This window comes from Oncorhynchus mykiss, chromosome 24 (assembly GCF_057628025.1).
Source record: "Oncorhynchus mykiss isolate SJ-2025 chromosome 24, ASM5762802v1, whole genome shotgun sequence".
In the NCBI taxonomy this organism is placed as follows: domain Eukaryota; kingdom Metazoa; phylum Chordata; class Actinopteri; order Salmoniformes; family Salmonidae; genus Oncorhynchus; species Oncorhynchus mykiss.
In genome coordinates this window covers 19,300,001-19,313,868 of record NC_143045.1, presented here as the reverse complement: position 1 = coordinate 19,313,868, position 13,868 = coordinate 19,300,001, and the positions used below count along the sequence as shown (strand labels likewise).

Below are 13,868 nucleotides of genomic sequence, written 5' to 3'. Positions count from 1 at the left end.
ACAGTACCTGCTGAAGAAGCTGTGTTGTCCAGTAGATGTGTCTCCATCATACGAGTCACTCTGTTTCCTGCTGAGGGGCTGTCTGGCCTGGTTGTGTCCATCGCTGGGCAGGGCCGAGATATCAATGTTACTCTTACTCAGCCTCTTACTGGAGCTGAGTCCAAGGCTGGGGCTGTGACAGGGGCTGTCCTCAGGGTTATCCTGCGTGGGTGGAAGAGAGCGTGGGACACAAGCCTTCACCGTTCACTCACACTCAAATACCATAACTGAACACAAATGAGCAGCTCATTGCTAATCCCTTTTTCTCAGCACATAGGAGAATGTGGGAGCTGGCTAGCTACCAGACCTGGGTATAAATACATGTGCGTTTGAGTATTTGTACTTGAAATATTTCTGTGTATATCATTTTCTATAAATAGCCTACAATTTCAAACAACAATTTCAATATTTACATTTGAAAATGCACTTTGTATTGTGTATTTTAGTATTTTCCATGTGTATTTCCAAATACATTTTAATATTCAACTACTTTATTTTCAATGTCTCTGAAAGTAATTGAAATACACTAAAGAATATTTGAACCTATGTTTGCTAACTACAGAGAGAGAGAGAGAGAGAGAGAGGGGGGGGGGGGGGGGGAGGGTTCGGACAGTGAGAGCAGCCCAGGGGATCATGCAGTACTAACTGGGTGTAAACAAACAGGAAAAGACAGGCCAGCTCAGGACGGAGAGAGAGGATTTTAAAGGTCTTGGCTAGGATAGCATGGGGAAGGAGAGATTGTCTGAGAGGAAAGCTGTCTGAACAGAGAAGATCTTACACAATTCTAGCTACAGGCCATGGGGAGATAGTTGAATAGCACAGAGAGCACAAACTGACATTGTAATGCCTCAATTTAAAAGCGTCTAGGGGAATCTAAAAGTGCAGTTTTACAGAACATGTTAGAGTATATGTTGATTGAGTTGTAATGTGTCATGCCACTACCTTGAGGCTCTCAGTGCTGTTGTTCCTGCTGCTGCTGGGGCTGCTGTGCTGCCTCTGACTGCTACTACTGCTGCTGCTGAAACACAGGGCGTCGAAGCACAGCACACCTCCCACACAGTCGCCCATCACACACACCTGGACAGGAACACACAAGCACGCACGCACAGACACACACACACCGTTTTAGAAACCCTAGCTCCATGCCTCCCCAGCAGGCAGATTTGGGCCCCGTGCCTGTTCAGATCCATAGTCGAATCTGAATGTCAATAACACACTTCATTAGGACTGACTCGGTCTGAGGGAACAACACATTTCTCCTTAATTGGTTTGACGTGACACCATTGTACTTGGCTTCCTGACTTGGAATTGCTTTATGACCACAAATCTTGTCAAATTTATGAAAGGAGGGGCCTCCCGAGTGGCGCAGCGGTCTAAGGCACTGCATCACAGTGCTTGAGGCGTCACTACAGACCTGGGTTCGATCCCAGGCTGTGTCACAGCCGGCCGTGACCGGGAGACTCATGAGGTGGCACACAATTGGCCCAGTGTCGTCCGTGTTAGGGGATGGTTTGTCTCATCGTGATTTTCTTGTGCGGACGGTGTTTCCTCCGACACATTGGTGCAGCTGGTTTCCAAGTTAAGCAAGCAGTGTGGCTTGGCAGGGTCATTTCGGTGGATGCATGGCTCTCGAGTCCGTAGGGGAGTTGCAGCGATGGGACAATACTAACTACCAATTGGATATCACGAAAAAGGGGTAAAAGTACAAAAAAATATATATAATTATGCAAGGAGAGGAAGTTAAATATAATAGAGTTTATACATTGTATGGTTTTGCCAATAATGTGCTCTTGAAAATTACAGCATTTAATTAAAACATAGGTCTTTATCAGAGAGGTGATTGCCCACAGGTGTGTGAGAGTTAATGAGGTCTGCAGACAAATAAAGCTGCAGGTCTCTGGCGACATTAGTCCCCACAGTGAACACAGAGGATTACCCAGCCCTCTCTATCCCAATCATCACTTCCTCTGGAAATCTTTGGCTTCCATTAAATGGATTGCAGCACATTATTGGATTTGGCCTGAGAGATTAGAGGGAATGAGATCTCCCATACTCTCTCTCCTCTTCTCCTCCCTTGTTCCTAACAGTATGATTCATCTCCAGTCAGTCGGTGTGACCCTGTGGGAGCCGGGGGGACACTTTAGAGGACGGACCCACATGGCCAGTGAAGTCCTATATGGGGGGACACTTTAGAGGACGGACCCACCTGGCCAGTGAAGGCCTTTAAGGGGGGACACTTCAGAGGACGGAGCCACCTGGCCAGTGAAGTCCTATATGGGGGGACACTTTAGAGGACGGACCCACCTGGCCAGTGAAGGCCTTTATGGGGGGACACTTTAGAGAACGGACCCATATGGCCAGTGAAGGCCTTTATGGGGGGGGGACACTTCAGAGGACGGAGCCACCTGGCCAGTGAAGCCCTATATGGGGGGACACTTTAGAGGACGGACCCACCTGGCCTGTAAAGGCCTTTATGGGGGGGACACTTCAGAGAACGGAGCCACCTGGCCAGTGAAGGCCTTTATGGGGGGGAACACTTCAGAGGACGGAGCCACCTGGCCAGTGAAGGCCTTTAAGGGGGGGACACTTCAGAGGACGGACCCACCTGGCCAGTGAAGCCCTATATGGGGGGACACTTTAGAGGACGGACCAACCTGGCCAGTGAAGGCCTTTAAGGGGGGACACTTCAGAGGACGGAGCCACCTGGCCAGTGAAGTCCTTTAAGGGGGGGACACTTCAGAGGACGGAGCCACCTGGCCAGTGAAGGCCTTTATGGGGGGGGACACTTCAGAGGACGGAGCCACCTGGCCAGTGAAGGCCTTTAAGGGGGGGACACTTCAGAGGACGGAGCCACCTGGCCAGTGAAGGCCTTTAAGGGGGGGACACTTCAGAGGACAGACCCACCTGGCCAGTGAAGTCCTATATGGGGGGACACTTCAGAGGACGGAGCCACCTGGCCAGTGAAGCCCTATATGGGGGGACACTTTAGAGGACGGACCCACCTGGCCAGTGAAGTCCTATATGGGGGGACACTTTAGAGGACGGACCCACCTGGCCAGTGAAGCCCTGTCCGTCCTGGGACACGAGGAAGCTGTGGTAGGCCTGGTTGGCGCGGGTGATGAGGGTTGCCACGGCGTCCTGGTAGTGTGGGGCTGCAATGGCGAGGAGCGGGAGGGCGGCCAGGGGCAGGTGGTCAACGCTGCTGGACACACAGCTCTCATCATAGCTGTATGGGTTCAGACTGGGACAGGAAGAAGTGAGTCATTTTTTGAGCCTTGAACAACAATCAATTCAATTTTAAAAAACAAAACATTATTTCTCCCTGGAAATGTACTTGTGTTGCCATAGTTTCGTGTCTTACAAGGAGAATGGAATGTACCTATATGGTGAATGGAGATCCCTCTGACCTTTATCAACAGGCATTCATTCATCAATCGATTCCACTGCACAAAAATGTCTTGGGAAATGGAATTTGGAAAAAGTATTGCTTCTGTTAATCCAATGTTATTTTGGGAAAGATCCAACAAAATGATTTGTTACCCCGGAACGTATAAATATGACGAAAGAGGATGTGGCTAATCATCTCTCTCTCTCTCAATTAAATTTAAGGGCTTTATTGGCATGGTCTCTCTCTCTCTACAGGTGCAGGCTTGTAGACTCTCCCTGGCTGGCAGAACCTCTCCTCCTCTGCCTGTCTGATAGCAGCCTCTGTTTATCTGATGTGTGTGTGTGTGTGCATTCAGCTGTTAGAGCGTAAAAGGGGCAAGGATATCCTTCACTGGTTCCCACACTGTTGGATAAAGGGTCTCGGACGCTGTGGCGTGCAGCACTGTCACTCCCTGTGATTCACACACACAGAAAAGACATACACACACATGTAAAGGAGTGGTTCTGCAGGTGATAACCACAGACCACTTCTCAGTTCCTATGCTTCCTGGCCGATGTTTTGGTCACTTTTGAATGCTGGCGGTGCTTTCACTCTAGTGGTAGCATGAGACGGAGTCTACAACCCACACAAGTGGCTCAGGTAGTGCAGCTCATCCAGGATGGCACATCAATGCGAGCTGTGGCAAGAAGGTTTGCTGTGTCTGTCAGCGTAGTGTCCAGAGCATGGAGGCGCTACCAGGAGACAGGCCAGTACATCCACTAGCAGGACCGCTACCTCCGCCTTTGTGCAAGGAGGAGCAGGAGGAGCACTGCCAGAGCCCTGCAAAATGACCTCCAGCAGGCCACAAATGTGCATGTGTCTGCTCAAAAGGTCAGAAACAGACTCCATGAGGGTGGTATGAGGGCCCGACGTCCACAGGTGGGGGTTGTGCTTACAGCCCAACACCGTGCAGGACGTTTGGCATTTGCCAGAGAACACCAAGATTAGCAAATTGGCATCCCTATCTCACCCCACAGCCATGTGTGAAGAAATGTGTTTTTTTGCCTATTTTAACACTTTTTCCCCCAACACCACTTTCCATCAATTTGTATAGTAGACCCTCATGCCAAATTGAGTCTCTCTCTCTCTCTCTCTCTCTCTCTCTCTCTCTCTCTCTCTCTGTGTGTGTGTGAACAGATCCCCTGTGTCTGTGGTGGGGAACATGGAGCATGAAACTGTGACACCACTATAATAAGACTTGCCTACAGTATAAAAGTGATAGGAACAGTTTTCTGTTCAGTTCTTTCACAGGTACAGTTAGGCAATGTGCTAGGTGAAAGGTTCCGTTTCACTAGAATGTATCTAAAGCTGGTACAAGACCCCCAGAATGGTCGACTGTCTGCTTTTAAAGCTGCGTACTGTAAGTACTTAGACTGTAACAGCGGTACTATATGGGTTATCCACTGGTAGTCACTGTCATGTGCCTGTGTAATGTACTGAGGGCAAGGTCATAGCTATAGCTGTGCTGTGTCATGCTGTTCCTGTCATGTTAACAGAGCCCTGTAGAGCCCCCTGCTGCTGGCACAGGACACAAACATTACCTTAACACTGCTGGCACAGGACACAAACATTACCTTAACACTGCTGGCACAGGACACACACATTACCTTAACACTGCTGGCACAGGACACAAACATTACCTTAACACCCCTGGACAGGACAAACACACATTACCATAACACCCCTGGACAGGTGGATACACGGCCAAGACCAAGGTCAAAGGGCACCTAGACACAACACAACAAGACATCACAAAGCCACCCACCCAGCTTCTCTCGTCAGCCTGTTCTTTATTTATTTCTAGAGATGGATAATTAGTAACCTACTTATGCAAACACCTGCTGTTGGTATTGCAGTGGGATGTCTATTCTTTACCTTTATAGTGTCCAGACAATGCTTTGTTACTGACTTTCAGTGTAATTGGATTCCACTATACAGGTATGTTGTTGTTGGTGGATTTAAAGTTGGGCTGGGAATCAAATTTCTTGGTGCTTTTTGTTTTGAATCAGTACAATTCATTAGAAGTAGGGAGACAGCAACCTGTTCTTCCAGGTGTAAAATTATTGCTCAACCAAGGGCTCGTTAATTAAGACTGTAATAGGAATCAGGTTAGATTCTCCAGATTCTCAATTAAGACAACATGTTCAGCCCTAAAGATGCTCAGAAGAGGCAGAAATGCTAATGAGGTTGACATAGCAACATCAATACAGCAAACACTGTTAACACTGTGGATAACTGTCTCAGGAGACTGTGACTATTGCTTCTCATCTTTCTCAGTCTGCCATATTAACAACACAGATCCTAATAGGAACACAGAGGCTTTCATGTCTCCAGACACTATGAGAGAGTATCTCTGCTGTGTGAGATAATGACACACACACACACACACACACACACACACACACACACACACACACACACACACGTTCTCATTAGGAGAGTGTTCATGCTAGCCGGGAGGAAGCTGGGGATATACTGTGGTATACCATCAGAGCAGCACAGGCCTCCCGAGTGGCGCAGCGGTAAAAGGCTCTGCATCACGGTGCTTGAGGCATCACTACAGACCCAGATTCTTTCCCAGGTTCTGTCGCCGCCGATCGCGTCCGGGAGACCCATGGGGCGGTGCACAATTGGCTCAGCGTCGTCCGGGTTAGGCTTGGTCGGCCAGGATGGCCTTGTCCCATCGCGCTCTAGCGACTCCTGTGGCGAGCCGAGCGCAATGCAAGCTGACTTTGGTCATCAATTGTACGGTGTTTCCTCAGACACATTGGTGCGGTTGGCTTCAGGGTTAAGTGAGCAGTGTGTTAAGAAGCAGTTTAGCTTGGCAGGGTCGTGTTTCGGAGGATACATGGCTCTCGACCTTCGCCTCTCCCGAGTCCGTATGGGAGTTGCAGCGATGGGACAAGACTGTAACTACCAATTGGATATCACGAAAAAGGGGTACAAAAATGGATTACATTACATTTTTTTAAAAGCAGCACACACTTTAAGAGACCCTTGGCTACCTGTTCTCTGCCTGTGTGTAACACTTCTAACAAAAGCAGGCATTCCGTTGTGTTCAACCTTCAGCGAGCCTGTCAGCCTATTCCTACAGTACATGAACGAACCTCTTCAATAATACAACTTAGAGAATTGTGTCAAGGCCATTCACAAAGCTCTTATCAATGCAGTCCTATGGGCCCAAGCAGTGCACTACATCGGGAGTAGGGTGCCATTTTGGCACAATGTTTATCATCCTTTCTCACATCCATTTCTGATTCTACAGGTTTACATATTAATGTGCTGATGAAGAGATGCCTAGCTAGCTGCCATTAACAGGATCCATCCATTAGGAGCGGCATGACAAGAGAGAGGAGATAAGGCTGATTAAACAGATAAGCCCCTAAGCTAGCATCAGCAAGCTAGCATCTCTCCTCAAAGCTAATACAGCACACAGCAGCCTAACCTTGAGAGAAGGTTACACTTTCTCACATTCTCTCCTACTTAATCTAATGTCACAGAGCAGCAAGGACTGAAAAAGGCTCTCTTCAGAGAGAGTTTGTGGAATTTCTGCTTAATTGCCCTCCCCTTGTCTTAATGGCCTGGGTTTACAGAGCACACAGTTTACAAAGCTAACAAGGGAGATACAGAGACAGAGGGAGAGACAGAAACAGGGAGAGGGAGAGACAGAGACATATACAGATGGAGAGGCAGAGACAGAAGGAGAGAAAGAGGGAGAGACAGAGACATATACAGAAGGAGAGGCGGAGACAGAAAGAGAGACAGAGGGAGAGACAGAGACATATACAGAAGGAGAGGCAGATACAGAAGGAGAGACAGAAACAGGGAGAGGGAGAGACAGAGACATATACAGAAGGAGAGGCAGAGACAGAAGGAGAGACAGAGGGAGAGACAGACATATACAGAAGGAGAGGCAGAGACAGAGGGAGAGACAGAGACATATACAGAAGGAGAGGCAGAGACAGAAGGAGAGACAGAAACAGGGAGAGGGAGAGACAGAGACATATACAGAAGGAGAGGCAGAGACAGAAGGAGAGACAGAGGGAGAGGCAGAGACAGAAGGAGAGACAGGAGGAGAGGCAGAGACAGAGGGAGAGACAGAGACATATACAGAAGGAGAGACAGAAGGAAAGACAGAAGGAGAGGCAGAGACAGAAAGAGAGACAGAGGGAGAGACAGAGACATATACAGAAGGAGAGGCAGATACAGAAGGAGAGACAGAGGGAGAGACAGAGACATAAGGAGAAACAGAAGGAGAGACAGAGACAGAAGGAGAGACAGAAGGAGAGGCAGAGACAGAAGGAGAAACAGAAGGAGAGACAGAGACAGAAGGAGAGGCAGAGACAGAAGAAGAAACAGAAGGAGAGACAGAGACAGAAGGAGAGACAGAAGGAGAGGCAGAGACAAGGAGAGGCGGAAGGAGAGGCAGATAGAAGGAGAGACAGAGACAGAAGGAGAGACAGAAGGAGAAGCAGAGACAGAGGGAGAGACAAAGACAGAAGGAGATGCAGAGACAGAGGGAGAGACAGAGACATATACAGAAGGAGAGACAGAAGGAGAGACAGAAGGAGAGGCAGAGACAGAAAGAGAGACAGAGGGAGAGACAGAGACATATACAGAAGGAGAGGCAGAGACAGAAGGAGAGACAGAGGGAGAGACAGAGACAGAAGGAGAAACAGAAGGAGAGACAGAAACAGAAGGAGAGACAGAAGGAGAGGCAGAGACAGAAGGAGAAACAGAAGGAGAGACAGAGACAGAAGGAGAGGCAGAGACAGAAGAAGAAACAGAAGGAGAGGCAGAGACAGAAGGAGAGACAGAGGGAGAGACAGAGACATATACAGAAGGAGAGACAGAAGGAGAGACAGAAGGAGAGGCAGAGACAGAAAGAGAGACAGAGGGAGAGACAGAGACATATACAGAAGGAGAGGCAGAGACAGAAGGAGAGACAGAGGGAGAGGCAGAGACAGAAGGAGAAACAGAAGGAGAGACAGAGACAGAAGGAGAGGCAGAGACAGAAGAAGAAACAGAAGGAGAGACAGAGACAGAAGGAGAGACAGAAGGAGAGGCAGAGACAAGGAGAGGCAGAAGGAGAGGCAGAGACAGAAGGAGAGACAGAGACAGAAGGAGAGACAGAAGGAGAGGCAGAATGAGAGGCAGAGACAAGGAGAGGCAGAAGGAGAGGCAGAGACAGAAGGAGAGGCAGAGACAGAAGGAGAGACAGAGGGAGAGGCAGAGACAGAAGGAGAAACAGAAGGAGAGACAGAGACAGAAGGAGAGGCAGAGACAGAAGGAGAAACAGAAGCAGAGACAGAGACAGAAGGAGAGACAGAAGGAGAGGCAGAGACAGAAGGAGAAACAGAAGGAGAGACAGAGACAGAAGGAGAGGCAGAGACAGAAGAAGAAACAGAAGGAGAGACAGAGACAGAAGGAGAGACAGAAGGAGAGGCAGAGACAAGGAGAGGCAGAAGGAGAGGCAGAGACAGAAGGAGAGACAGAGACAGAAGGAGAGACAGAAGGAGAGGCAGAATGAGAGGCAGAGACAGAGGGAGAGACAGAGACAGAAGGAGAGACAGAAGGAGAGGCAGAGACAGAGGGAGAGACAGAGACAGAAGGAGAGACAGAGGGAGAGGCAGAGTCAGACGGAGAGACAGACGGAGATTCAGAGGCACAGCTCACGGTGAGCTTAATTCGGCAAAGATGTGTGGAGTGGAGTGAGAGCTGCTGCTCTCTGGCTGTGTGTGCTATGAATGTACAGAATAATGAGTGGTATCTCCTTGTCCTCAGGTCACTGTCAGGTCAAACTCCCTGTCGGTCCCTGTCCTCGGGTCACTGTCAGGTCAAACTCCCTGTCGGTCCCTGTCCTCAGCTAAAGGAATACAAGACCAGCACCATCAGGGAAGCCATTTTAAGACATCACTTGACATTGAGTTGTTTATTAGTTTAACTGTAGACACTGTTTTGTATATCTTCAACTGTCACAGAGGAAATGTGTTGTGTCACAGGAAAATAAATACATTGAGGTGCTTTACTTGTTGTCACTTGTTAATTGGATGTGCGATGGTGAAGAGTCAGACTGACTGGTTCACATCCTCATTCTGTGTGTGTGCATGAGAGCGCTTGTGTGCTTGTGTATCTGTGTGGGTGTGTGTGTGTTAGGTGTGTGTGTTCCACCACTCAAGCCTCTCATTACAGCTCTCCTCCTGACACCTAGCAGCTCGCCAGCGGCGGCTGGTCCCTTCATTAGGAGAGAAAGCCCATAATGAGCTCTCAGGGCCTCTCAGGATCACCATGGGCCTTGCCCAGACACCAAGAAGGTGGTGTCCTAAATGTCACCCTATTCCCTACATAGGGCACCACTTTTAACGCTATGGGCCCTATGTAGGGAATAGGGTGCCATTTATGACTCAACCCAAGAGAACAGCACCGGTTATCAGGAGAAAAACACACAACACAAACACACCAGCTCATTGTGTTCTACACACAGGGAATCACGCTCTGACCTCCACAGAGGCCTGTTTAGACTGGAGCTGCTCTTTGACGCGTTAAGAGGCTAGAGCCCATCCACTCCCTAGTGTCAAATCCCAGCAGGAGATTGAATTAGCGGCACAGCAGCAATCTCTTTTCCCACCATCGCCTCTGCATTGTATTCCTCGGATGTTGTTGTGTTTATAATGGCATGCCTAAAAACACAATTTAATGGCAGTGGCATCAATTAATATATATGTGTGTGTGTGTGTGTGTGTGTGTGTGTGTGTGTGTGTGTGTGTGTGTGTGTGTATGTGTGTGTGTGTGTGTGTGTGTGTGTGTGTGTGTGTGTGTGTGTGTGTGTGAGTGAGTGTATGTGGGCATGCACAGTGCACACTTGTATGTGTGTGGGTGTCTTTATGCGGTCACACACGTGTATTTGTGTTTGTATGTGCCCGTCTAGGAATACACTCTTAGAAAATGAACTGTATAAACTGTGACTCAGCAAAATCTTTGAAATTGTTGCATGTTGTGTTTATATTTTTGTTCAGTATAGAAAGCACCTTTTTTCGAAGAGTGTACATGGAGCAGCGATTTAGAAATGTGGCAATAACTCACACACGCGCGCGCGCACGCGCACACACACACACACACGGAGTCCCGGGGGATGTTGTTCCTTCCCTGGCCGTTGCTTTGCCGTGCAGGGAGGCAGGCAGGCAGAAAGATGTCAAGACAGCTGCTGAGGCAACACTACAGCCCTCTATTTAAGCTCTCGCCTCCAGTCACTATCTCTCACCAACGCCAATCACCGCACCAGACAGACGGACGGACGACTCCGTTTGCATCCCAAACGACACCCTATTCCCTGCTGATCAAAGTAGTGCACTATGTGGGGAATAAGTTGCTAATTGGGACGCAGCCTCAGAACCCAGTCTCCTGGTTCCCAGTCCACACATACTAACTAGTGGAAATATAGACACAAACATTTTCACTGGCATATCAATGGAAAATAGCTGTGCAAAACAAAGTGACATTCTACCAGAGACAACATATAGAGTAGGGAGCTGAAACATGATTCCCCCTGAAAGCCTGGCAGCTTTAAATACAACATGAAAACATTAGTCTCTGTGCAGACAGCAGCCTGACATATACTGCCGACAATCGCCCCAACAGAACAGAACAGAGAGATGCTGCTTCTGCCTCCTCCTCAGAACAGGAAAAACTGAAGATAACTAGAAGACTTTGTAGACTTTCACCTGCCCAAGGTCTTCATTACTTAACAGAGGTGCTTTAAAGAAGAGGATCCAAAGAGAGTGAAAACCTCTTTAAGGCTTATGTGTGATTGAAGACTTGCAGGCAGCCATCATCATCTGCTTTCAAGGCAGCCAGCTACAGTAACTACTGTACATGTAGAAGATGTTTTGAATAGATCAACATTGACAGGCGGGCAGCAGCCTATTCTGGAGGTAACTGATACCTCAAACGTTTCATCTTCAATTCAGTTCCCTCTACGCCACAACCAGATAGACACAGGAGCCCAATAATAACATCGGTGGTTAATTAGGTAAAGACCATAGCGAGTCATCAAATTACACACTATGATCCCAATAATAAACAAAGCCACCCAAACAGCACCGGAACACTAATGCAACTCAAACCAGTCATTTGAAGTCACTCTGGGATTCAATTTCATCTTTCTTCCTCTGTTAGCTGAATATAGCTAGTGTCTTCAGGTGGCTTCTATGGTAGATCAATTAAAAACAGTGAGCAGGAAAAAAGGTTATGAGTTTAATTTTCCAAATGCCTCGAAAGCCTGGGAAATGTCAGTGGCATGCTAATTATCATCCCAACATCTGTTTAACGGCTGCCTGCTCTATATATATTTTCCAATTTAACCTTCAACAGAATTGGTAGCCTGTTATCTCTGGCCCGACGTCGCTGTTGACTCATTTGATTCCCGAGACCAATTTGTGTGAACTGGAAATGGTCACTTGGGTATTCTGCTATGCCTCCTTAAAAATGACAAACATGCCTAAACGGTGTAGTGTCATTCTGACTGTCAGACTAAATCGCTGGCAAATCGCTGCTGGGTGGTGAATTCACCTCAATGGAAATGCTATCAAATATAGCCCACATATCACAAGTTATTACTGCTATAAAGCAATCATGACTCTCCACTGTGCTTCAGCTATTCAGCTCAGCGACGGGAGGCAGCGATGAGGCAATCTGAAAGGGATGAAAAGCCAATACAAACTGCACTTCACTGCCAAACAGAAAGCAAAAATCATAATCCTAAAAATAAAGAAATATTAAGAATGTCAATATTTTTCCACCCCTTGACGTGTTGTGTGATTGACTCACTTGGAGACGAGGGAGAAGGCCTCGGCACACACAGCCGGGCAGGCCACTAGCTTGATCATCACATGTTCTGCAGCGGCCTGGAAGTGTGCCCGAGCCACCTTCTCCAGCACGGAGGACAGCGTGGTGGCATCGCCAGCCTTGGTGCCAGGGTCTCCCCCTGCTGTATCCAGGATGTTCCCACCATGCATCACCAGCAGCAACACGTGGGTCTTACACTGGGTCTTCTGTAGAGTGGAGGAGAGGAAGGAATGACCAAAGAAGAGTAAGAAAAGAGGTGAGGATGAGGAGGATGTGAGGGGAGAGGAGGGAGAAGTGGGTTAGTGGTATAAGGCAAGACTCCTGGACCTGCATTCATATATACTATAGATAATAGAGAGACCTCATTCATATATACTATAGATAATAGAGAGACCTCATTCATATATACTATAGATAATAGAGACACCTCATTCATATATACTATAGATAATAGAGACACCTCATTCATATATACTATAGATAATAGACAGACACCTCATGAACAGACGGAGTGTAGGGTAGTTATACTGGTTATTTATTTATCAGTGTGTATTGTGATTCTCCTACCTCCATGTCCTCTAACCCGTCGATGCTGCTCTGAGGGACACATCGAGGACGCCCCAGGCGATACAGGCTCCCTACAGATTTAAAATAGGAGAGAGAGAGCGAGGGAGGAAGAGAGAGAGAGAGATACAGAAAGGAGAGAGGGTAGGGTGAAGAGAGAGTGAAAGAGAGAGAGATAGAGAAAGAGGGAGAGACAATGGAGAGAGAGAGAAAACTCAATACATGAGCCACTTCACACTTCAATTATTATTGATCCCAGGAGCTAACCAATTTCAGTATAACTAAAGCCTCAACTTTTCTCTTTATTCCTTTCATATCTGAGAGTTGAGCCCCAAATATTGTATGCCCTTAAGCTCAAATCTCATAAGCACATACTCTGGAAAAGTCAATACTGACTCATCACACAGAATCCTTTCATACAGGCATATGGTTCTGTCCCCACCACAGTAGCTGCCTGGCACTGCCATATTTTGTGTGGCAAGCCATTGGCTCCTGGCCAAACTCATGAGCCTCCCTGAAGCCTCTGCACGCTCTGTCATCTTATTTCTTAGCCTCTCTCTCTCTCTCTCTCTCTCTCTCGCTCTCTCTCTCTCGACTCTGTGCTTTACTTCCTGCTTGTTTATCTGTTCTCCCCTTGGTAGCGTTTGCCAGGGGAGGCTGTCACACACTCACAGCCTGTCAGCTCCCAGCCTACAGCCTGCCCTACTCTGTCTGCCTGCCTGTCTGCCTGCCTGCCTGCCTGCCTGCCTGCCTGCCTGCCTGCCTGCCTGCCTGCCTGCCTGCCAGCCAGCCAGCCAGCCAGCCAGCCAGCCAGCCAATCAATCAATCAATCAATCAATCAATGGATAAGTTTCTTTGTAAGTGGGAGGTGGAATAACAATGAGAGCTAGTGTTTTAATTTATTGGACCGGTACAGGGAGTACAGTGCAAAATGAATGTGTGATCAGAGGTTCTCTGCATATTTACAATGAAGCCTTTTTGCTTCTTACGTAAC

The 13,868-nt window shown here is 48.0% G+C and overlaps 1 protein-coding gene across 2 annotated transcripts in view; it reads right to left on the bottom strand.

Annotated features, from left to right (window-relative positions):
- pitpnm3 (PITPNM family member 3) overlaps nt 1–13,868 on the bottom strand; it is a 128,362-nt gene that overhangs the window by 58,693 nt on the left and 55,801 nt on the right. For both annotated transcript variants that reach the window (XM_090218613.1, XM_090218614.1), the window contains exons 4-8: nt 12,878–12,944; nt 12,293–12,516; nt 3,091–3,280; nt 982–1,116; nt 8–201 (exon numbers count right to left, since the gene is read on the bottom strand). In XM_090218613.1, the coding sequence (XP_090074739.1) occupies nt 8–201; nt 982–1,116; nt 3,091–3,280; nt 12,293–12,516; nt 12,878–12,944 (810 nt within the window). The remainder of the gene's footprint in view (nt 1–7; nt 202–981; nt 1,117–3,090; nt 3,281–12,292; nt 12,517–12,877; nt 12,945–13,868) is intronic.